Raw genomic sequence first — 25577 nt, forward strand, 5'->3', positions numbered from 1 at the left:
GCACCCACACAGGAGCAAAAAGTCACATTGCACCCACACAGGAGCCAAAAGTCACATTGCACCCACACAGGAGCCAAAAGTCACATTTCACCCACACAGGAGCCAAAAGTCACATTGCACCCACACTGTAGCCAAAAGTCACATTGCACCCACACAGTAGCCAATAGTCACATTGCCCTCACAAAGAGACACAGTTCCAGCTCCCAGTAGTCAATAGTCACAGTGCCTGCCCCCAGTAGTCACAGTGCCTGCCAACAGTAGTCACAGTGCCTGCCATTAGTGGTCATAGTGCTTTCCAACAGTAGTCACAGTCCTTGTCCCCAGAAGTCATAGTACTGCCCCAGTAGCCAGTAGTCCTAGTGCTGCCCCCAGTAGCCAGCATAACTATGTTCTGTAGCCAGTAGCCCTAGTGGTGCCCCCAGTAGCCTGTAGTCCTAGGTGCTGCCCCCAGTAGCCAGCAGCCCTAGGTGCTTCCCCCAGTAGCCGGTAGTCCTAGGTGCTGCCCCAGGAGCAAGTAGTTCTAGACGCTGCCCCCAGTAGCCAGTAGTCCTAGGTGCTGCCCCTAGCCAGTAGTGTTAGGTGCTGCCCCCAGTAGTCAGTTGTCCTATACGCTGCCCAGTAGCCTATAGTCCTTGTGCTGCCCCAGCAGCAAGTAGTCCTAGTGCTGCCCTCAGTAGTCAGTAGTCCTAAACGCTGCTCCCAGTAGTCCTAGGTGCTACCCCTAGCCAGTAGTGTTAGGTGCTGCCCCCAGTAGTCAGTTGTCCTATACGCTGCCCAGTAGCCTATAGTCCTTGTGCTGCCCCAGCAGCAAGTAGTCCTAGTGCTGCCCTCAGTAGTCAGTAGTCCTATACGCTGCCCAGTAGCCTATAGTCCTTGTGCTGCCCCAGTAGCCAGTAGTGTTAGGTGCTACCCCCAGTAGTCAGTTGTCCTATACGCTGCCCAGTAGCCTATAGTCCTTGTGCTGCCCCAGTAGCCAGTAGTCCTAGGTGCTGCCTCAGTAGCCAGTAGTCCTAGACGCTGTCCCCAGTAGCCAATTGTCCTGGACACCAGTAGTCCTAGTGCTTCCCACAGTAGTCCTAGTGCTGTCCCCAGTAGTCAGTAGTCCTATGTGTTTCCCAAAGTAGCCAGTAATCCTAGTGCTGCCCCCAGTAGTCCTAGTGTTGCCTAATGCTGATGGGGGAAGTGCTGAGGGATCCCTGGGGAGGGGGAACAGTGTAACAGCCTGAGAATCTACAACAAGGAGGAGCTCTGGTAAAAGCCCTAGAGCACTTCTAGCTCATTAGCATAATATTACAATTTGATTTTAGAATGAACGAGGCCATGGATAAGAAATATAAGAAGATTTTTATGAGATGTTAAAATTAACCCTTTATTGCTTTAAAACAAAACATAATGCAAATTAACCATTTTAGTACTCCTGCTCATGAGGGAATATATAAATGACCGATTTTACTTTTCTACCTCACCAAGGAATTTAACCCTCTCATTACCCTAAATCATCAATGGAAGAAAAAAGTACCATTCAGTACCAAAAGGTTTTCAGAATATTGAATTATCGCATTTTCATTCTATTTAGTTAGGAATCATCAAAAATCAATTGTTTTTTGACAGATTGATCAGTATTCATCCGTGACATCATATATGGATGAGAATGTCGCACTGTTCTGGTCCTGTCCTCCTCACTTATTCCAGGGGTGCAATGTCCTCCGCCTCCTAATCCCCCATTATATGTACTCAGCCGCCGCCGTCTTCTATTACAGATCCTTTTTGTTCGCCTCCAGCTGTAATTTTAACAGTGGCCATTACACTGGCAATGAGCAGCGGTGCCCCCCTCTATGGGCCCCTGATTGTTCTGCCGTAATTAACACTTACAGACGTGACAGGGGATTGTGGGTAGGAGCAGCTGAGTGTGAAATGATAACATCAGCCGCACTGAAATCATGTGTCCATGCATCGCATCACTAACCCTGTGTATATTTCTGTATGTTACTGTATACTGCATTCTGTGTATTCATCATCATAACAGCACAATGGTTAGAGGGAACCTGTCAGCAGGTGTGATCATAGACTGCAGCCAGTGTAATATATTGTCCCTGGAGAGATGTGTAATCATACCACTGTGTATGTTTTTAGTAGCAGCAGGACTGTGATATATGGATTTAAATTCCAGGATTGCGGGTGTGTCCTCCCACTGCTGTGCTCTGTGCTCTCTGCAGCCAGTATAATTTAATGAGCCATTTGCAGTTCCACTGGAGAGATGTGTAATCATACCACTGTGTATGTTGTTAGTAGCTGCAGGGCTGCGAAATATGGATTTATATTGCAGGATTGTACTGGGGATGTGTCCTCACACTGCTGTGCTCTTAGCTTGTTTTGCCCACTATTCTACCTTTGTGTATGTTGTTAGTAGCTGCCCCAGTAGCCAGTAGTCCTAGTGCTGACAGGGGGACGTGCTGAGGCATCCCGGGGAAGGGGGAGCAGTGTAACAGCCTGTGAATCTGCAACACAGAGGGGCCCTGGTAAAACCCCTAGAGCACTTCTGGCTGATTAGCATAATATTAAAATTTGATTTTAGAATGAGGGAGGCTATGGATAAGAAATATATTCCAGGATTGTACTGGGGATGTGTCCTCACACTGCTGTGCTCTTAGCTCTGAGGATTGTTTTGCCCCCTATTCTACCTTTGTGTAAGTTGTTAGCAGCAGTAGGAATATGAACTATGGATTTATATTCCAAGATTGTACAGAAGGCATGTCGTCACACTGCTGTGCTCTGTTCTCTCTACATTAAACGTCGTTTCACATCCCCTTTCCTCTGTTTTGAGTAATAGCTATACCAGACTTCTAGATAACTACTTCAGCAGTCACTCAGAGCAGAGGGAAAGGGCTGTGGAACAGTTCAGAGCACAGATCTGTGAGGACACCATACTGTACAATCCCGGAATGTGATATTTCACAGTTCTGTTGCTACTAACAACATACACAAAGGTCTGAATACACGTCTCTCCAGGGACAATACCTAACACTGGATGCAGTCTCATGGTCACACCATGGAGACATATTGCTTAGGGTTTCCATCACATTTGGATCAAAGGGGTCCTTCTTGTAGGACCACCACTGTCATTCTGAAAGCTTGTCCATTCTAGCAATATAAAGCTATAACTATAAGTCTCAGTGAAATCTATGAAGATTGTTAAAGATGAATCTTCCCTTTAAGAATACAGATTAAGTTGAAAAACAACTAAATGGGGCAGATTTACTTACCCGGTCCAATCGCAATCCAGCGGCGCGTTCTCTGCGGTGGATTCGGGTCTTCCGGCGATTTACTAAGGCAATTCCTCCGACGTCCACCAGGTGGCGCTGCAGCGCTGAATGCACTCGAATCCGTCAGGTTTTCATACGCCTACGCCCCCCGATTTCCGTCTCGTGCGCCAAAATCCAGAGGAAAATCAGGGAAAATCGGCGCAAAACTGAAAAATTCGGGTAACACGTCATGAAAACGCGAATCGGGCCCTTAGTAGATGACCCCCAATGTGTTTGACACTGCTGAAGTTCCCCAAAACAGAATTTCCATTATGAGCTTCTATCTAGTAATGTCTGTGTTTTTGAATCCAGGATCTGAAAGTTATTAGATGAAGACATGGAATACAAGACCTACGGCCTCGAAAACTCAATTCAAGAGCCAAGGACAACGAAATCTCACCCAGGTTCTTGTGGCGGATCCTGTCATGCCAAGGAGATTCTACAGAACTTAAACATTTACAGACAAAGTGGAATTTTTACAGACGTGGTCCTTCTAATTGAAGACCAGATGTTCCCTTGCCATCGAGGGGTCTTGTCGGCCAATAGTTCTTACTTCCGAGCCATGTTTGGTGGGAAACTCAAAGAGAGCAATCTCAGCGTAGTGAAAATTGAGAAGATCTCTGCTCGAATTATGGGAGTTCTTCTGGATTTTATGTATGGTGGGAGTCCACAGATAGAAGAGGACAATGTGGAGGACATCTTGCAGGCTTCGGATCTTCTTCACATCTGCAGTCTTCGGGATGAGTGTGTGAAGTTTCTTGACAGTCAGCTAGACCCTTCCAATTGTGTAGGCATCATGAAGTTTGCGGACATGTTCTCCATCACTTCATTGTCTGAGAAGAGTAAGAAGCTGATGTTAGAAGGCTTCGAGGAGGTCTCCTGCCATGAGGAGTTCTTAGAGTTGACTAAGGAGGAACTGATTGAATATTTGTCCAATGATGACCTGGTGGTGACCAAGGAAGAAATTGTCTATGAAGCCGTCATGAGGTGGGTAGAGGAAAATAAAAGCAAAGGAAGAGAAGCTCTGAGGGACCTTCTGGAACATGTAAGGTTACCACTGATGGATCCGGCTTATTTTCTGGAGAAGGTGGAAATGAATAATACCATACAAGAACATCCTGAGTGCTTCTCTCTTCTTCATGAAGCCCGGAGATATCTTATATTGGGAAATCCACTAAATTCCCTCAGAGTGAGACCAAGAAGGTAAGAAAAATTTAGCTTTAGCCATTTATCCCTAGCTTTGGGAAAATCTAACATTTCTGGTTGGATGATCTTATTGTTTGATTATACCACTTCCAGGCTGCAAGGTCTCTTAGAGTAACAAAGAGTGCCAGCCACACAGTGCACCCCTATACTGCCAGCCACACAGTGCACCCCTACACTGCCAGTCACACAGTGCACCCCTACACTGCCAGCCACACAGTGCACCCCTACACTGCCAGTCACACAGTGCACCCCTACACTGCCAGTCACACAGTGCACCCCTATACTGCCAGCCACACAGTGCACCCCTACACTGCCAGTCACACAATGCCCCGTGTGGTGTCAGACACTGACATGTCAGTGGCTGCCAAATAGTATTTTCTTTTGGATTCAGCCGCACAGTACTTCGTATTATTGTCAGGTTCCCTTTGTTATAAGTTCTAGCAACACAGTGCTCCATATTATTGTCAGCCACACAGTGCTCCCGATTATTGTTGTCCACACAGTGATCCTGATTATTGTTGTCCACACAGTGCTCCTGATTATTGTTGTCCACACAGTGCTCATGATTATTGTTGGCCACACAGTGCTCCTGATTATTGTTGTCCACACAGTGCTCCTGATTATTTTGGCCACACAGTGCTCCCGATCGATGTCAGCCACACAGTGCTCCTGATTATTGTTGGCCACATGGTGCTCCCGATTAATGTCAGCCACACAGTGCTCCTGATTATTGTTGGTCACACAGTACTCCTGATTATTGTTTGCCACACAGTGCTCCTGATTATTGTTTGCCACACAGTGCTCCTGATTATTGTTGGTCACGCAGTGCTCCTGATTATTGTTGGTCACACAGTCCTCCTAAGTATTGTTGGTCACACAGTGCTCCTGATAATTGTTGGTCACACAGTCCTCCTAAGTATTGTTGGTCACACAGTGCTGCTGATAATTGTTGGTCACACAGTGCTCCTGATTATTGTTTGCCACACAGTGCTCCTGATTATTGTTGGTCACATAGTGCTCCTGATTATTGTTGGCCACACAGTGCTCCTGATTATTGTTGGTCACACAGTCCTCCTAAGTATTGTTGGCCACACAGTGCTCCTGATTATTGTTGGCCACACAGTGCTCCTGATTATTGTTGGTCACACAGTCCTCCTAAGTATTGTTGGTCACACAGAGCTCCTAATTATTGTTGGTCACACAGTGCTCCTGATAATTGTTGGTCACACAGTCCTCCTAAGTATTGTTGGTCACACAGTGCTCCTAATTATTATTGGTCAAACAGTGCTCCTAATTATTGTTGGTCACACAGTGCTCCTGATTATTGTTGGTCACACAGTCCTCCTAAGTATTGTTGGTCACACAGTGCTCCTAATTATTATTGGTCACACAGTGCTCCTGATTATTGTTGGTCACACAGTGCTCCTGATTATTGTTGGCCACACAGTGCTCCCGATTATTGTTTGCCACACAGTGCTCCTGATTATTGTTGGCCACACAGTGCTCCTGATTATTGTTGGTCACACAGTGCTCCTGATTATTGTTAGCCACACAGTGCTCCTGACTATTGTTGGCCACACAGTGCTCCTGATTATTGTTGGCCACACAGTGCTCCTAATTATTGTTGGCCACACAGTGCTCCTGATATTTGTTGGTCACACAGTCCTCCTAAGTATTGTTGGTCACACAGTGCTCCTAATTATTGTTGGTCACACAGTGCTCCTGATTATTGTTGGTCACACAGTGCTCCTAATTATTGTTGGCCACACAGTGCTCCTGATTATTGTTGGCCACACAGTGCTCCTGATTATTGTTGGTCACACAGTGCTCCTGATTATTGTTGGCCACACAGTGCTCCTGATTATTGTTGGCCACACAGTGCTCCTGATTATTGTTGGTCACACAGTGCTCCTGATTATTGTTGGTCACACAGTGCTCCTGATTATTGTTGGTCACACAGTGCTTCTGATTATTTTGGCCACACAGTGCTCCCGATCGATGTCAGCCACACAGTGCTCCCGATTATTGTTGGCCACACGGTGCTCCCAATTAATGTCAGCCACACAGTGCTCCTGATTATTGTTGGTCACACAGTGCTCCTGATTATTGTTGGTCACACAGTGCTCCTGATAATTGTTGGTCACACAGTGCTCCTGATTATTGTTGGTCACACAGTGCTCCTGATAATTGTTGGTCACACAGTCCTCCTAAGTCTTGTCGGTCACAAAGTGCTCCTAATTATTATTGGTCACACAGTCCTCCTAAGTATTGTTGGTCACACAGTGCTCCTGATTATTGTTGGTCACACAGTGCTCCTGATTATTGTTGGCCACACAGTGCTCCTGATTATTGTTGGTCACACAGTGCTCCTGATTATTGTTGGCCACACAGTGCTCCTGATTATTGTTGGTCACACAGTCCTCCTAAGTATTGTTGGCCACACAGTGCTCCTGATTATTGTTGGCCACACAGTGCTTCTGATTATTGTTGGCCACACAGTGCTCCTGATAATTGTTGGTCACACAGTCCTCCTAAGTATTGTTGATCACACAGTGCTCCTAATTTTTGTTGGTCACACAGTGCTCCTAATTATTGTTGGTCACACAGTGCTCCTAATTATTGTTGGCCACACAGTGCTCCTGATTATTGTCATACACACAGCACTCCTGATTGTCAGCCACACAGTGCTCCTTATTAGATCCAGCCACACAGTCTTAGAAATTCCAGAGACACAGTGCTCCCGTTTATTGTCATCCTCACAGTGTTTCCTGTGCGTTAACTATTAAATGCCACAATATCGTATATTATATGATACTACATTGCCCTGCACTTTGGCATAATACACCACTATTTGGTAGTTATATTATCTAGAGGATGGGGATATTATATGGTTTTAGAATGGGTGAAGATATAGCAGTATCAATTTATTCCAAATATTTATTTATTTTATTCTCAGAATATGTTTTTTTTTTTAATTATTTTTTTCTTATCTTTATCATACTATTGTTATCTTGTATTTTCTTTGTACCATATGCTTCATTACACATACAGCTACTGACAGGTGCCAGTAAGTCTCAGCACCTAGAGATAAGTATGTAGATTTCCTTCCATTGTTCTTCACCACTTCCTCATTGTTGTTACTTATAAGACTTATTGTTACCTTTAAGACATCAATGAGTACATTTCTATCATTTCTGATGTTATCTTTGTCATAACTCGCTGCAGGTTCATGAATTTGTCGGAAGCCATAGTTATCATTGGCGGTTGTGATAAAAAGGGGCTCCTAAAACTGCCCTTTACAGAATGTTACCACCCAAAGAGCGGGCAGTGGACGACTCTTTCCAGCATGCCCGGGTACACCAAGTCCGAGTTTGCTGCCACAACACTAAAGAATAACATCTATATCTCAGGTAATGGACATCTGGGATATTCGGTCCTTATATTGGATCTCAACCATGACCTTAGTCTTTCCCTCTGGGACTATTGTAACATTTCTTAGACATTGTATCCCCTATTTCTATGATATATGTATATGTTATTATTGATTACTTTTGTACCTCCAGGTGGTCATATTAACAGCAGTGATGTATGGATGTTCAGCACTCAGCTAAATTCCTGGATCAAGGTCGCTCCGCTGAGTAAGGGTCGCTGGAGGCATAAGATGGCCATCCTTAATGGAGAGGTATCAGTCAGGGTCTTATTAATACTCCTCTTAGTCACATAAATGGCGGAATGTCTAAAAATTATCACCCAAAATATGTCCTGATCTACTACGGCTCACACTGATGTAGAGTTTGTTGCAATGTATCTGAACTCTATTGTAGAATGACCCTATTGTAGCAGGACTCTGTCGTAGCAGGACTGTGTATTAGAAGGACTCTATTGTATAAGGACTCTATGGTAGCAGGACCCTTTTTGCAGCAGGACTCTGTTGTAGCAGAACTCTGTTGTAACAGGACTCTATTGTAGCAGGACTTTATTGTAGTGGGACTCTGTTGTAGCAGGACTCTGTTGTAATGGGGCTCCTTTTTATAAGGACTCTATTGTAGAAGGACTTTATTGTAGCAAGACTCTGTTGTAGGAAGACTCTGTTGTAGCGGGACTCTATTGTAGCGGGACTCTGTTGTAGCAGGACTCTATTGTAGGAGGACTCTATTGTAGCGGAACTCTGTTGTAGCAGGACTCTGTTGTAGCAGGACTCTATTGTAGCGGAACTCTGTTGTAGCAGGACTCTGTTGTAGCGGGACTCTGTTGTAGCGGGACTCTGTTGTAGCGGGACTCTGTTGTAGCGGGACTCTGTTGTAGCGGGACTCTGTTGTAGCGGGACTCTGTTGTAGCGGGACTCTGTTGTAGCGGGACTCTGCTGTAGCAGGACTCTGTTGTAGCGGGACTCTGTTGTAGCGGGACTCTGTTGTAGCGGGACTCTGCTGTAGCAGGACTCTGCTGTAGCGGGACTCTGTTGTAGCGGGACTCTGTTGTAGCGGGACTCTGTTGTAGCGGGACTCTGTTGTAGCGGGACTCTGTTGTAGTGGGACTCTGTTTTAGCAGGATTCTGTTGTAGTGGGACTCTGTTTTAGCAGGACTCTGTTGTAGAGGGACCTGTTGTAGCGGGACTCTGTTTTAGCAGGACTCTGTTGTAGAGGGACCTGTTGTAGCGGGACTCTGGTTTATGAGGACTCTATTGCAGCAGGACTCTATTGCAGCAGGACTCTATTGCAGCAGGACTCTATTGCAGCAGGACTCTGTTGTAGGAGGACTCTGTTGTAGCAGGACTCTATTGTAGCAGGACTCTATTGCAGCGGGACTGTATTGTTGGAGGACTCTGTTGTAGTGGGACTCTATTGTAGCAGGACTTTGTCGTAGCAGGACTCTGTTGTAGCAGGACTCTGGTTTATGAGGACTCTATTGTAGCAGGACTCTATTGCAGCGGGATTCTATTGCAGCGGGACTCTGTTGCAGCAGGACTCTATTGTAGCAGGACTCTATTGCAGCGGGACTCTGTTGTAGCGGGACTCTGTTGTAGCGGGACTCTGTTGTAGCGGGACTCTATCGTAGCAGGACTCTATTGCAGCAGGACTCTATTGCAGCAGGACTCTGTTGTAGGAAGACTCTGCTGTAGCAGGACTCTATTGTAGGAGGACTCTGTTGTAGCGGGACTCTGTTGTAGCGGGACTCTGTTGTAGCGGGACTCTGCTGTAGCGGGACTCTGTTGTAGCGGGACTCTGTTGTAGCGGGACTCTGTTGTAGCAGGACTCTGTTGTAGCGGGACTCTATTGTAGCGGGACTCTGTTGTAGCGGGACTCTGTTGTAGCGGGACTCTATCGTAGCAGGACTCTATTGCAGCAGGACTCTATTGCAGCAGGACTCTGTTGTAGGAGGACTCTGCTGTAGCAGGACTCTATTGTAGGAGGACTCTGTTGTAGCGGGACTCTGTTGTAGCGGGACTCTGTTGTAGCGGGACTCTGTTGTAGCGGGACTCTGTTGTAGCGGGACTCTGTTGTAGCGGGACTCTGTTGTAGCGGGACTCTGTTGTAGCGGGGCTCTTTTGTAGCGGGGCTCTTTTGTAGCGGGACTCTATTGTAGCGGGACTCTGTTGTAGCAGGACTCTGTTGTAGCAGGACTCTGTTGTAGAGGGACCCTGTTGTAGCAGGACTCTGGTTTATGAGGACTCTATTGTAGCAGGACTCTGTTGTAATAGGACTTTGTTGTAACAGGACTCTATTGTAACAAGACTCTATTGTAGCAGGACTCTATTGTAGCAGGACTTTATTGTAGTGGGACTCTATTGTAGCAGGACTCTATTGTAGGAGGAGTCTGTTGTAGCAGGACTCTTATTGTAGCAGGACTCTGTTGTAACAGGACTCTGTTGTAACAGGACTCTGTTGTAGCAGGACTCTGTTGTAGCAGGACTCTGTTGTAGCAGGACTTTATTGTAGCGGGACTCTGTTGTAGGAGGACTCTGTTGTAGGGGGACTCTGTTGTAGCAGGACTCTGTTGTAGCAGGACTCTGTTGTAGCCGGACTCTATTGTAGCAGGACTCTATTGTAGCAGGACTCTGGTTTATGAGGACTCTGGTTTATGAGGACTCTATTGTAGACGGACTCTGTTGTAGCGGGACTCTGTTGTAGCGGGACTCTGTTGTAGCGGGACTCTGTTGTAGCGGGACTCTGTTGTAGCGGGACTCTGTTGTAGCGGGACTCTGTTGTAGCGGGACTCTGTTGTAGCGGGACTCTGTTGTAGCGGGACTCTATTGTAGCAGGACTCTGTTGCAGCAGGACTATGTTGTAGGAGGACTCTGCTGTAGCAGGACTCTATTGTAGGAGGACTCTGTTGTAGCAGGACTCTATTGTAGCAGGACTTTATTGTAATGGGACTCTGTTGTAGCAGGACTCTGTTGTAGTGGCGCTCTTTTTTATAAGGACTCTATTGTAGGAGGAGTCTGTTGTAGCAGGACTCTTGTTGTTGCAGGACTCTTGTTGTAGCGGGACTCTTGTTGTAGGGGGACTCTGTTGTAGGGGGACTCTGTTGTAGCGGGACTCTTGTTGTAGCGGGACTCTTGTTGTAGCGGGACTCTATTGTAGCAGGACTCTGTTGTAGCAGGACTCTGTTGTAGCCGGACTCTGTTGTAGCCGGACTCTGTTGTAGCCGGACTCTGTTGTAGCCGGACTCTGTTGTAGCCGGACTCTGTTGTAGCAGGACTCTGTTGTAGGAGGACTCTGTTGTAGCAAGACTCTGTTGTAGCAGGACTCTGTTGTAGCCGGACTCTGTTGTAGCAGGACTCTGTTGTAGGAGGACTCTGTTGTAGGAGGACTCTGTTGTAGCAGGACTCTGTTGTAGGAGGACTCTGTTGTAGCAGGACTCTGTTGTAGCAAGACTCTGTTGTAGCCGGACTCTGTTGTAGCCGGACTCTGTTGTAGCAGGACTCTGTTGTAGCAGGACTGTTGTAGCGGGACTCTATTGTAGCAGGACTCTGGTTTATGCGGACTCTATTGTAGCATATTTCACAGACTGAATGCACCCATCTGGAGCTAACCAAATATTTAGTCTCTGAATTCCAACTTAGAGTTCTTCCGTTTAAAGAAAGCAAGCAGAGATCTTCAAAATGTTTGGGAATTTTAACCTACAGTATAAGAGAAATCTAATAAGTAACGACCACATATGTTCTCCAGATCTACGCTGTCGGTGGCTTTGATGGGGTGAAGAGGTTGTCTACGGTGGATAGATACAACTCCTTCACCAACACCTGGTCCCCGGTGACCCCCATGTTGGAGGCCGTGAGCTCGGCCGCCGTTGTCTCCTGCATGAACAAGCTGTATGTCATCGGAGGAGCAGTGGAGGATTATGGGAACACAGATAAGGTATAGGACTTTGTTTCCAATGTGTTATATTCTGTAGGTGGTGGAGGTAGTCATTACCGTCAGGTCCTAACTCCTTACAAGCCACAGAAAGCAGTTGTATCATTAAAATGTAACACGATGGGGGCAGTAGTGGGGCATTTTATAATAGACAATACTATGGTCTTGCGGTTTGGATCTAATTCCTCAATATTAACCCATTCAGGTGCAGTGTTATGACCCTGAGGCTGACACATGGACGTATAAGACCCCATCACCGTTCTCCCAGAGATGCATTAATGCCGTGGAGCTGGACGGTCTGGTGTATGTGGTCGGGGGTCTCCTCAGCACAATCTTCTGTTACAACCCTAAGACAGATGTATGGAGTGAAGTGGCCTGTCTGCCCGGAGCGCTGGTGAGTATCATATGTGGAGGGTGACCTCAATTCCCAGACCCCATACTACCTAACCATAACATGGCGCCCCCTATAGAATACTAGATAAAAGTGTTTACTGTTACTCCATAAATTTGTTCCTACTCTTTTACCTAATGGTATTTTACCCAAAAGCTTCCCCAACATTTGAAAAAGTCACAGATCATGTTGTATCTGTAAATGTTATAATGATAAGCGATCAGATAGCGGTAGAGGAGGATAAACCAGCTCGGTGTTACTGATACAATGTCACCAGACACTTCCTGATTCCTCCTCCATCTGTCTGCATTCCACACACGGAACATTACAATTCTGAAATCCATTTAATTTATAATTCCTGAAACTGTGAAAAGTATGAGATCAATAGAAACCCACTTTAGGCTCCAGGCTCCTTATTTCCCACAAGACCCCTCTCTCTTTCCAACACTTTTCTATTACCTCCTCCAGACCCTTCTGTCTTCCTCCCCCAGACCTCGCTGTCCTCCATCTTCAGCCTACAATATCCTCCTCCTTCACCAGACTCTCTGTCCTCCATCCTCTGTCCTCCTCTCCTCCAGACCCCTCTGTCCTCCTCCAGTCTCCTCTATACTCCTCCTCCTCCAGGCTCCTCTGTCCTCCTCTATACTCCTCCTTCTCCAGACTCCTCTGCCTTCCTCTTCCAGACCACTCTGTCCTCCTCCAGACTCCTCTGTCCTCCTTCTCCAGACTCCTCTGCCTTCCTCTTCCAGACCACTCTGTCCTCCTCCAGACTCCTCTGTCCTCCTCCTCCACCAGACCCCTCTGTCCTCCTCTCCTCCAGACCCCTCTATCCTCCTCCTCCACTAGATGCATCTGTCCTCCTCCGCCTCCTCTAGACTCCTCTGTCCTCCTTCTCCAGACTCCTCTGTCCTCCTTCTCCAGACTAATCTGTCCTCCTTCTCCAGACTCCTCTGTCCTCCTCCTCCACCAGACCCCTCTATCTTCCTCCTCCACTAGATGCATCTGTCCCCGTCCTCCTCCTCCTCCAGACCCTTTTGTCCTCTTCCTCCAGACCCCTCTGTCCTCCTCCTCCAGACCCCTCTGTCCTCCTCCTCCAGACCCCTCTGTCCTCCTCCAGACCCCTCTGTCCTCCTCCTCCAGACCCCTCTGTCCTCCTCCTCCAGACTCCTCTGTCCTCCTCCTCCAGACTCCTCTGTCCTCCTCCTCCAGACCCCTCTGTCCTCCTCCTCCACCAGACTCCTCTGTCCTCCTCTCCTCCAGACTCCTCTGTCCTCCTCCTCCAGACTCCTCTGTCCTCCTCCTCCAGACCCCTCTGTCCTCCACCAGACCCCTCTGTCCTCCTCCTCCACCAGACTCCTCTGTCCTCCTCCACCAGACCCCTCTGTCCTCCTCTCCTCCAGACCCCTCTGTCCTCCTCCTCCAGACCCATCTGTCCTCCTCCTCCTCCAGACCCCTCTGTTCTCCTCCTCCACTAGATGCATATGTCCTCCTCCTCCTCCAGGCCCCTCTGTCCTCCTCCTCCTCCACACCCTTTTGTCCTCCTCTCCTCCAGACCCCTCTGTCCTCCTCCTCCTCCTCCAGACCCCTCTGTCCTCCTCCTCCAGACCCCTCTGTCCTCCTCCTCCTCCAGACCCCTCTGTCCTCCTCCTCCTCCTCCAGACCCCTCTGTCCTCCTCCTCCAGACCCCTCTGTCCTCCTCCTCCAGACTCCTCTGTCCTCCTCCTCCAGACCCCTCTGTCCTCCTCCTCCACCAGACCCCTCTGTCCTCCTCCTCCAGACTCCTCTGTCCTCCTCCTCCTCCAGACCCCTTTGTCCTCCTCTCCTCCAGACCCCTCTGTCCTCCTCCTCCAGACCCCTCTGTCTTCCTCCTCCTCCAGACCCCTCTGTCCTCCTCTCCTCCAGACCCCTCTATCTTCCTCCTCCACTAGATGCATCTGTCCCCGTCCTCCTCCTCCTCCAGACCCCTCTGTCCTCTTCCTCCAGACCCCTCTGTCCTCCTCCTCCAGACCCCTCTGTCCTCCTCCTCCAGACCCCTCTGTCCTCCTCCTCCAGACCCCTCTGTCCTCCTCCTCCAGACCCCTCTGTCCTCCTCCTCCAGACCCCTCTGTCCTCCTCCTCCACCAGACTCCTCTGTCCTCCTCCACCAGACTCCTCTGTCCTCCTCTCCTCCAGACCCCTCTGTCCTCCTCCTCCAGACTCCTCTGTCCTCCTCCTCCAGACCCCTCTGTCCTCCACCAGACCCCTCTGTCCTCCTCCTCCAGACTCCTCTGTCCTCCTCCTCCTCCAGACTCCTCTGTCCTCCTCCTCCTCCAGACCCCTCTGTCCTCCTCCTCCTCCAGACCCCTCTGTCCTCCTCCTCCACCAGACTCCTCTGTCCTCCTCCACCAGACCCCTCTGTCCTCCTCTCCTCCAGACCCCTCTGTCCTCCTCCTCCAGACCCATCTGTCCTCCTCCTCCTCCTCCTCCAGACCCCTCTGTTCTCCTCCTCCACTAGATGCATATGTCCTCCTCCTCCTCCAGGCCCCTCTGTCCTCCTCCTCCTCCACACCCTTTTGTCCTCCTCTCCTCCAGACCCCTCTGTCCTCCTCCTCCTCCAGACCCCTCTGTCCTCCTCCTCCAGACCCCTCTGTCCTCCTCCTCCAGACCCCTCTGTCCTCCTCCAGACCCCTCTGTCCTCCTCCTCCAGACTCCTCTGTCCTCCTCCTCCAGACCCCTCTGTCCTCCTCCTCCACCAGACCCCTCTGTCCTCCTCCTCCAGACCCCTCTGTCCTCCTCCTCCAGACTCCTCTGTCCTCCTCCTCCAGACCCCTCTGTCCTCCTCCTCCACCAGACCCCTCTGTCCTCTCCTCCTCCAGACCCCTCTGTCCTCCTCCTCCAGACTCCTCTGTCCTCCTCCTCCAGACCCCTCTGTCCTCTCCTCCTCCAGACCCCTCTGTCCTCCTCCTCCAGACCCCTCTGTCTTCCTCCTCCTCCAGACCCCTCTGTCCTCCTCCACTAGATGCATCTGTCCTCCTCCTCCTCCTCCAGGCCCCTCTGTCCTCCTCCTCCACTAGATGCATCTGTCCTCCTCCTCCAGGCCCCTCTGTCCTCCTCTCCTCCAGACCCCTCTGTCCTCCTCCTCCTCCAGACCCATCTGTCCTCCTCCTCCTCCTCCAGACTCCTCTGTCCTCCTCCTCCTCCAGACCCCTCTGTCCTCCTCCTCCAGACCCCTCTGTCCTCCTCCTCCAGACCCCTCTGTCCTCCTCCTCCTCCAGACCCATTTGTCCTCCTCCTCCAGACCCCTCTGTGCTCTCTTCCAGACCCCTCTGTCCTCCTCCTCCTCCAGACTCCTCTATCCTCCTCCTCCAGACCCCTCTGTCCTCCTCCTCCTCCAGACCCCTCTGTCCTCCTCTTCTCCAGACCCCTCTGTCCTCCTCCTCCAGACCCCTCTGTCCTCCTCCTCCTCCAGACCCCTCTGTCCTCCTCTTCTCCAGACCCCTCCATCCTCCTCCTCCTCCAGACCCCTCTGTCCTCCTCCTCCACTAGATGCATCTGTCCTCCTCCTCCTCCTCCTCCAGGCCCCTCTGTCCTCCTCCTCCAGGCCCCTCTGTCCTCTTCCTCCTCCACACCCTTCTGTCCTCCTCTCCTCCAGACCCCTCTGTCCTCCTCCAGACCCCTCTGTCCTCCTCCTCCAGACCCCTCTGTCCTCCTCCAGACCCCTCTGTGCTCTCTTCCAGACCCCTCTGTCCTCCTCCAGACCCCTCTGTCCTCCTCCTCCTCCAGACTCCTCTATCCTCCTCCTCCACACCCTTCTGTCCTCCTATCCTCCAGACCCCTCTGTCCTCCTCCTCCTCCAGACCCCTCTGCCCTCCTCCTCCAGACCCCTCTGTCCTCCTCCTCCTCCAGACTCCTCTGCCCTCCTCTCCTCCAGACCCCTCTGTCCCCCTCCTCCAGACTCCTCTGTCCTCCTCCTCCAGACTCCTCTGTCCTCCTCCTCCAGACCCCTCTGTCCCCCTCCTCCAGACTCCTCTGTCCTCCTCTCCTCCAGACCCATTTGTCCTCCTCCTCCAGACCCCTCTGTCCTCCTCCTCCAGACTCCTCTGTCCTCCTCTTCCTCCAGACCCCACTGTCCTCCTCTCCTCCAGACCCCTCTGTCCTCCTCTTCCTCCAGACCCCTCTGTCTTCCTCTCATCCAGACCCCTCTGTCCTCATCCCCCTGACCCCTCTGTCCTCCTCCCCCAGACCCCTCTGTCTTCCTCTCCTCCAGACCCCTCTGTCCTCCTCCTCCTCCAGACCCCTCTGTCCTCCTCCTCCAGACCCCTCTGTCCTCCTCCTCCTCCAGACCCCTCTGTCCTCCTCCTCCTCCAGATTCCTCTGTCCTCCTCCTCCTCCAGACCCCTCTGTCCTCCTCCTCCTCCAGACCCCTCTGTCCTCCTCCTCCTCCAGACCCCTCTGTCCTCCTCCTCCTCCAGACTCCTCTGTCCTCCTCAAGACTCTTCTGTCCTCCTCTCCTCCAGACCCCTCTGTCCTCCTCCTCCCCCTGACCCCTCTGTCCTCCTCCTCCCCCTGACCCCTCTGTCCTCCTCCCCCTGACCCCTCTGTCCTCCTCCTCCAGACCCCTCTGTCCTCCTCTCCTCCAGACTCCTCTGTCCTCCTCTCCTCCAGACCCCTCTGTCCTCCTCCTCCTCCAGACCCCTCTGTCCTCCTCTCCTCCAGACCCCTCTATCCTCCTCCTCCACTAGATGCATCTGTCCTCCTCCGCCTCCTCTAGACTCCTCTGTCCTCCTTCTCCAGACTCCTCTGTCCTCCTTCTCCAGACTAATCTGTCCTCCTCCTCCAGACCCCTCTGTCCTACTCCTCCAGACTCCTCTGTCCTCCTCTTCCTCCAGACCCCACTGTCCTCCTCTCCTCCAGACCCCTCTGTCCTCCTCCTCCTCCAGATTCCTCTGTCTTCCTCTCATCCAGACCCCTCTGTCCTCATCCCCCTGACCCCTCTGTCCTCCTCCCCCAGACCCCTCTGTCTTCCTCTCCTCCAGACCCCTCTGTCCTCCTCCTCCTCCAGATTCCTCTGTCCTCCTCTTCCTCCAGACCCCTCTGTCCTCCTCTTCCTCCAGACTCCTCTGTCCTCTCCTCCTCCAGACTCCTCTGTCCTCCTCTTCCTCCAGACCCCTATGTCTTCCTCCTCCCCCTGACCCCTCTGTCCTCCTCCTCCAGACCCCTCTGTCCTCTTCCTCCTCCAGACCCTTCTGTCCTCCTCTCCTCCAGACCCCTCTGTCCTCCTCCTCCAGACCCCTCTGTGCTCTCATCCAGACCCCTCTGTCCTCCTCCAGACCCCTCTGTCCTCCTCCTCCTCCAGACTCCTCTATCCTCCTCCTCCACACCCTTCTGTCCTCCTATCCTCCAGACCCCTCTGTCCTCCTCCTCCTCCAGACCCCTCTGTCCTCTCCTCCTCCAGACTCCTCTGTCCTCCTCCTCCTCCAGACCCCTCTGTCCTCCTCTCCTCCAGACCCCTCTGTCCTCCTCCTCCGGACCCCTCTGTCCTCCTCCTCCTCCAGACCCCTCTGTCCTCCTCCTCCAGACCCCTCTGTCCTCCTCCTCCTCCAGACCCCTCTGTCCTCCTCCTCCAGACCCCTCTGTCCCCCTCCTCCAGACTCCTCTGTCCTCCTCTCCTCCAGACCCATTTGTCCTCCTCCTCCAGACCCCTCTGTCCTCCTCCTCCAGACTCCTCTGTCCTCCTCCTCCAGACTCCTCTGTCCTCCTCTCCTCCAGACCCATTTGTCCTCCTCCTCCAGACCCCTCTGTCCTCCTCCTCCAGACTCCTCTGTCCTCCTCTTCCTCCAGACCCCACTGTCCTCCTCCTCCAGACCCCTCTGTCCTCCTCCCCCTGACCCCTCTGTCCTCCTCCCCCAGACCCCTCTGTCTTCCTCTCCTCCAGACCCCTCTGTCCTCCTCCTTCTCCAGACCCCTCTGTCCTCCTCCCCCTGACCCCTCTGTCCTCCTCCCCCAGACCCCTCTGTCTTCCTCTCCTCCAGACCCCTCTGTCCTCCTCTCCTCCAGACCCCTCTGTCCTCCTCCTCCTCCAGACTCCTCTGTCCTCCTCAAGACTCTTCTGTCCTCCTCTCCTCCAGACCCCTCTGTCCTCCTCCTCCCCCTGACCCCTCTGTCCTCCTCCTCCCCCTGACCCCTCTGTCCTCCTCCCCCTGACCCCTCTGTCCTCCTCCCCCTGACCCCTCTGTCCTCCTCCTCCAGACCCCTCTGTCCTCCTCCTCCAGACTCCTCTGTCCTCCTCTCCTCCAGACCCCTCTGTCCTCCTCCTCCTCCTCCAGACCCCTCTGTCCTCCTCCTCCCCCTGACCCCTCTGTCCTCCTCCCCCTGACCCCTCTGTCCTCCTCCTCCAGACCCCTCGGTCCTCCTCCTCCAGACTCCTCTGTCCTCCTCTCCTCCAGACCCCTCTGTCCTCCTCCTCCTCCAGACCCCTCTGTCCTCCTCCTCCTCCAGACCCCTCTGTCCTCCTCCTCCAGACCCCTATGTCCTCCTCCTCCTCCAGACCCCTCTGTCCTCCTCCTCCCCCAGACCCCTCTGTCCTCCTCCTCCAGACCCCTCTGTCCTCCTCCTCCAGACCCCTATGTCCTCCTCCTCCTCCAGACCCCTCTGTCCTCCTCCTCCTCCAGACCCCTCTGTCCTCCTCCTCCAGACCCCTATGTCCTCCTCCTCCTCCAGACCCCTCTGTCCTCCTCCTCCCCCAGACCCCTCTGTCCTCCTCCTCCAGACCCCTCTGTCCTCCTCCTCCAGACCCCTATGTCCTCCTCCTCCTCAAGACTCCTCTGTCCTCCTCCTCCAGACCCCTCTGTCCTCCTCCTCCAGACACCTCTGTCCTCCTCCTCCTCCAGACTCCTCTGTCCTCCTCCCCCTGACCCCTCTGTCCTCCTCCTCCAGACCCCTCTGTCCTTCTCCTCCAGACTCCTCTGTCCTCCTCCTCCAGACTCCTCTGTCCTCCTCCTCCACTAGATGCATCTGTCCTCCTCCTCCTCCTCCTCCAGGCCCCTCTGTCCTCGTCCTCCTCCTCCAGGCCCCTCTGTCCTCTTCCTCCTCCACACCCTTCTGTCCTCCTCTCCTCCAGACCCCTCTGTCCTCCTCCAGACCCCTCTGTCCTCCTCCTCCAGACCCCTCTGTCCTCCTCCTCCAGACTCCTCTGTCCTCCTCCTCCAGACTCCTCTGTCCTCCTCCTCCACCAGACCCCTCTGTCCTCCTCCAGACCACTTTTGTTTCTGGACATGACGTACCTGACATTATCATGTCTGTCTGCAGGAGAGCTGTGGTGTGACGGTCTGTGGAGGTAAAATGTACATATTGGGTGGAAGAGATGAAAATGGCGAAGGAACGGAAAATGCTTTCGTATTCGACCCCAAAACTGGAATTGTAGCTGCGGAGCCGCCCCTGCAGCGCTGCACCAGCTATCATGGCTGCGTCACCATCTTGCACCGAACGTAATTTCTGTTCACTATAAGATACGGAACTTTATTTAATAATTTTTTTGGTAATTTTCTGAAACTGTGAATAATTTTATGTTGCTGCGTCTTCAGGGCAGCGCATTGCGTGGAGTTTTATATATTGTGTCTTGTCTTGTAGCCTGTAGTTTCATCATATGTTGTACATGTGGGGAATACTAGAAATCTATGTCACAACCACTATGAGACAACCACTGATATACATGAGCCCAATCACTCAACTGTGTCACTACTGAAAGTGCCAGGGCACCTAACAGAGTGCCAGCCAAAGTGTGTCCCCAAGAGTGCCAAAGTTCTCCCATACACACTGCCAGCCATAGAGTGCCAACATATCCTACAGATACACTGCCAGCCATAGAGTGCCAACATATCCTACAGATACACTGCCAGCCATAGAGTGCCAGCATATACTACAGATATACTGCCAGCCATAGAAAGTGCCATTATTACCAGTGCCAGAGTGCCCTCACAAGAGAGGGTCATCATTACCAGTGCCCCTACCAGAGAGTGCCATCATTACCAGTACCCCATCAGAGAGTACTATCATTACCAGTGCCCCATTAGAGAGTGCCATCATTACCAGTATTCCCATCAGAGAGTGCCACCATTACCAGTGCCCCAGAGAGTGCCATCATTACCAGCGCTCCCATCAGAGAGTGCCATCATTACCAGTGCACCATCAGAGATTGCCACCATTACCAGTGCACCATCAGAGAGTGCCATCATTACCAGTGCACCATCAGAGAGTGCCATCATTACCAGTGCCCCCATCAGAGAGTGCCATCATTACCAGTGCTCCCATCAGAGAGTGCCATCATTACCAGTGCCCCATCAGAGAGTGCCATCATTACCAGTGCTCCCATCAGAGAGTGCCATCATTACCAGTGCCCCATCAGAGAGTACCATCATTACCAGTGCCCCATCAGAGAGTGCCATCATTACCACTGCTCCCATTAGAAAGTGCCATCATTTCCAGTGCCCCATCAGAGAGTGCCATCATTACCAGTGCCCCATCAGAGAGTGCCATCACTACCACTGCTCCCATTAGAAAGTGCCATCATTTCCAGTGCCCCATCAGAGAGTGCCATCATTAACAGTGCCCCATCAGAGAGTGCCATCATTAACAGTGCCCCATCAGAGAGTGCCATCATTACCAGTGCCCCATCAGAGAGTGCCATCATTACCAGTGCCCCAGAGAGTGCCATCATTACCAGTGCTCCCATCAGAGAATGCCATCATTACCAGTGCCCCATCAGAGAGTGCCATCATTAACAGTGCCCCATCAGAGAGTGCCATCATTACCAGTGCCCCATCAGAGAGTGCCATCATTACCAGTGCCCCAGAGAGTGCCATCATTACCAGTGCTCCCATCAGAGAGTGCCATCATTACCAGTGCTCCATCAGAGAGTGCCATCATTACCAGTGCCCCAGAGAGTGCCATCATTACCAGTGCTCCCATCAGAGAGTGCCATCATTACCAGTGCTCCATCAGAGAGTTCCATCATTACCAGCGCTCCCATCAGAGAGTGCCATCATTACCAGAGTTCCCATCAGAGAGTGTCATCATTACCAGTGCCCCATGAGAGAGTGCCATCATTACCAGTGCCCCATCAGAAAGTGCCATCACTACCATTGCCCCCACCAGAGAGTGCCATCATTACCAGCGCTCCCATCAGAGAGTGCCATCATTACCAGTGCCCCATCAGAGAGTGCCATCATTACCAGTGCCCCCACCAGAGAGTGCCATCATTACCAGTGCTCCCATCAGAGAGTGCCATCATTACCAGTGCCCCATCAGAGAGTGCGCCATCACTACCAGTGCCCCCACCAGAGAGTGCCATCATTACCAGCGCTCCCATCAGAGAGTACCATCATTACCGGTGCCCCATCAGAGAGTGCCATCATTACCAGTGCTCCCATCAGAGAGTGCCATCACTACCAGTGCCCCATCAGAGAGTGCCATCATTACCAGTGCCCCATCAGAGAGTGCCATCATTACCAGAGTTCCCATCAGAGAGTGTCATCATTACCAGTGCCCCATCAGAGAGTGCCATCATTACCAGTGCCCCATCAGAGAGTGCCATCATTACCAGTGCCCCATCAGAGAGTGCCATCATTACCAGTGCCCCCACCAGAGAGTACCATCATTACCAGTGCCCCCATCAGAGAGTGCCATAATTACCAGTGCCCCCATCAGAGAGTGCCATAATTACCAGTGCCCCCACCAGAGAGTGTCATCATTACCAGTGCCCCACCAGAGAATGCCATAATTACCAGTGCCCCATCAGAGAGGCCCCTCTGTCCTCTTCCTCCTCCACACCCTTCTGTCCTCCTCTCCTCCAGACCCCTCTGTCCTCCTCCAGACCCCTCTGTCCTCCTCCTCCAGACCCCTCTGTCCTCCTCCTCCAGACTCCTCTGTCCTCCTCCTCCAGACTCCTCTGTCCTCCTCCTCCACCAGACCCCTCTGTCCTCCTCCAGACCACTTTTGTTTCTGGACATGACGTACCTGACATTATCATGTCTGTCTGCAGGAGAGCTGTGGTGTGACGGTCTGTGGAGGTAAAATGTACATATTGGGTGGAAGAGATGAAAATGGCGAAGGAACGGAAAATGCTTTCGTATTCGACCCCAAAACTGGAATTGTAGCTGCGGAGCCGCCCCTGCAGCGCTGCACCAGCTATCATGGCTGCGTCACCATCTTGCACCGAACGTAATTTCTGTTCACTATAAGATACGGAACTTTATTTAATAATTTTTTTGGTAATTTTCTGAAACTGTGAATAATTTTATGTTGCTGCGTCTTCAGGGCAGCGCATTGCGTGGAGTTTTATATATTGTGTCTTGTCTTGTAGCCTGTAGTTTCATCATATGTTGTACATGTGGGGAATACTAGAAATCTATGTCACAACCACTATGAGACAACCACTGATATACATGAGCCCAATCACTCAACTGTGTCACTACTGAAAGTGCCAGGGCACCTAACAGAGTGCCAGCCAAAGTGTGTCCCCAAGAGTGCCAAAGTTCTCCCATACACACTGCCAGCCATAGAGTGCCAACATATCCTACAGATACACTGCCAGCCATAGAGTGCCAACATATCCTACAGATACACTGCCAGCCATAGAGTGCCAGCATATACTACAGATATACTGCCAGCCATAGAAAGTGCCATTATTACCAGTGCCAGAGTGCCCTCACAAGAGAGGGTCATCATTACCAGTGCCCCTACCAGAGAGTGCCATCATTACCAGTACCCCATCAGAGAGTACTATCATTACCAGTGCCCCATTAGAGAGTGCCATCATTACCAGTATTCCCATCAGAGAGTGCCACCATTACCAGTGCCCCAGAGAGTGCCATCATTACCAGCGCTCCCATCAGAGAGTGCCATCATTACCAGTGCACCATCAGAGATTGCCACCATTACCAGTGCACCATCAGAGAGTGCCATCATTACCAGTGCACCATCAGAGAGTGCCATCATTACCAGTGCCCCCATCAGAGAGTGCCATCATTACCAGTGCCCCATCAGAGAGTGCCATCATTACCAGTGCCCCATCAGAGAGTGCCATCATTACCAGTGCCCCCACCAGAGAGTACCATCATTACCAGTGCCCCATCAGAGAGTGCCATAATTACCAGTGCCCCCATCAGAGAGTGCCATAATTACCAGTGCCCCCACCAGAGAGTGTCATCATTACCAGTGCCCCACCAGAGAATGCCATAATTACCAGTGCCCCATCAGAGAGTGCCATCATTACCAGTACCCCCATGAAGGAGTGCCATCATTACCAGTGCCCCATCAGAGAGTGCCATAATTACCAGTGCCCCATCAGAGAGTGCCATCATTACCAGTGCCCCCACCAGAGAGTGCCATCATTACCAGTGCACCATCAGAGAGTGACATCATTAACAGTGCCCCACCAGAGAGTGCCATCATTACCAGTGCTCCCATCAGAGAGTGCCATCATTACCAGTGCTCCCATCAGAGAGTGCCATCATTACCAGTGCTCCCATCAGAAAGTGCCATCATTACCAGTGCTCCCATCAGAGAGTGCCATCATTACCAGTGCCCCATCAGAGAGTGCCATCATTACCAGTGCTCCCATCAGAGAGTGCCACCATTACCAGTACTCTCATCAGTGACTCCTCCCATTCACAGATCTGACACCTTGGTTCCAGATTTATGGAATATAATATGATACATGACTAGTTCCGCAGTGTTCCCACAAATTTCATATTCAAAATCCCTGCTGACTGTCAGTGAATGGGAATGTACTTGGCTGAAAATGACTACAGATCTCATATACCTCACAAGTTTATCAAGTCTAGAGAATCCACTGCTGTGCTTTGTTCTCTTTGAAGCCTGTATTAGGTATTGTCACTGGAAATATGTGTAATTATTCATTTGGGTATGTTAGTAGCAGCAGGACTGTGATATATAGATCTATATTCCAGGCCTGTAGCTTCTCCAAGGGTGATGGGATGTGTCCTCACACTGCTGTGCTCTCTTTCTGCTCCAGCTCTTACTCAGAGCACCTGAAGAGGGGTTGTGGACCAGCTCAATGCAGAGAGCTAAGAGCACAGCAGTGTGAGAAACATTCCCACACAGGTTGTTACCTTCAAAACATTTGGAGAAGATTTTCAAGTCACTGACAGCAAGCACATTTCCCCAAAATGGTGAATAATCTATAGAAATAGAAAATCTATTTGACAAAGCTGCAGAACTTGTCATAATAGAGAAATTTGTCAGATACACTTAAAGGGCTCCCTGGTAACAGGGTGATGTGTAGGGGTCCCCAAATCAAGAACTTGTGATTGTGGAAAGGCCCTTTAAGAGGTTCTGGTCAAGTGACATTTGCATTTTTGCATTTATTTACTATTTTCTTACATTTTCTACATCCGCATATTTCTCTCCATTATGGATGTGGGCTTAAGGACCTTGTGCCGAATCTAAGCCCGTTGATGGCAGGAACATGGGGCGTCTGTACTGATATTGATAAAGAGCACATTTCTAAGATGTATCGGATGATTACATGGACAGTATCCGGGTCTGAGGGCTGATAGTGTTTCTTATAGATAAACCTATTTATATATTTATGTCCCTGCTCATCACTATATGCACTTATTCTATGGGGAACATTTATTATCAAGTGTCTGAGGTAAAACTGTTCTAGTTGCCCATGGAAACCAATCAGAGATCAGCTTTCATTTTATAAACAGCTGTGGGAAAATGAAAGCTGAGCTCTGATTGGTTGTCATGGGAAACTGGAACAGTTCTGTTCTAAGAGACTTAGGATAAATCTCCCCCAATGTGTTTTCTATGGATTTTATGTGTTTTGTGACCTTAGTAATAAATTCTGAGAAAAACTACTTGTATATCTGTGCTTTACTTATCGTGTAACTTCTGTGTGACTCTAATAACGATGATACAGTATCACACAGGAGAGGATTAGATACACAGCTCAGCAGACTGTATCACACAGGATAGGATTAGATACAGCGCTCAGTAGACTGTATCACACAGGATATGATTAGATACAAAGCATGGCAGACAGTATCACACAGGAAAGGATTAGATACAAAGTGCAGCAGACAGTATCACACAGGATAGGATTAGATACAAAGAGCAGCAGACAGTATCACACAGGATAGGATTAGATACACAGCTCAGCAGGCAGTATCACACAGGATAGGATTAGATACACAGCTCAGCAGACAGTATCACTTAGGATAGGATTAGATAAACAGCTCAGCAGACAGTATCACACAGGATAGGATTAGATACACATTTTAGCAGATATTATCACACAGGATAGGATTAGATACACAG

The 25577-nt window shown here is 50.8% G+C and overlaps 1 protein-coding gene across 4 annotated transcripts in view; it reads left to right on the forward strand.

Annotated features, from left to right (window-relative positions):
* KLHL35 (kelch like family member 35) overlaps positions 1 to 25117 on the forward strand; it is a 37162-nt gene extending 12045 nt beyond the window's left edge. For 3 of the 4 annotated variants that reach the window (XM_072133897.1, XM_072133895.1, XM_072133896.1), the window contains exons 2-8: positions 3615 to 4505; positions 7734 to 7918; positions 8072 to 8190; positions 11678 to 11866; positions 12069 to 12257; positions 19542 to 19720; positions 22273 to 25117. In XM_072133897.1, the coding sequence (XP_071989998.1) occupies positions 3640 to 4505; positions 7734 to 7918; positions 8072 to 8190; positions 11678 to 11866; positions 12069 to 12257; positions 19542 to 19720; positions 22273 to 22288 (1743 nt within the window). In that variant the 5' untranslated portion in view covers positions 3615 to 3639 and the 3' untranslated portion in view covers positions 22289 to 25117. The other variant, XM_072133898.1, reaches the window with a different exon arrangement.
* Positions 25118 to 25577: the final 460 nt, after the last annotated feature.

This window comes from Engystomops pustulosus, chromosome 2 (genome assembly GCF_040894005.1).
Source record: "Engystomops pustulosus chromosome 2, aEngPut4.maternal, whole genome shotgun sequence".
Lineage (NCBI taxonomy): Eukaryota > Metazoa > Chordata > Amphibia > Anura > Leptodactylidae > Engystomops > Engystomops pustulosus.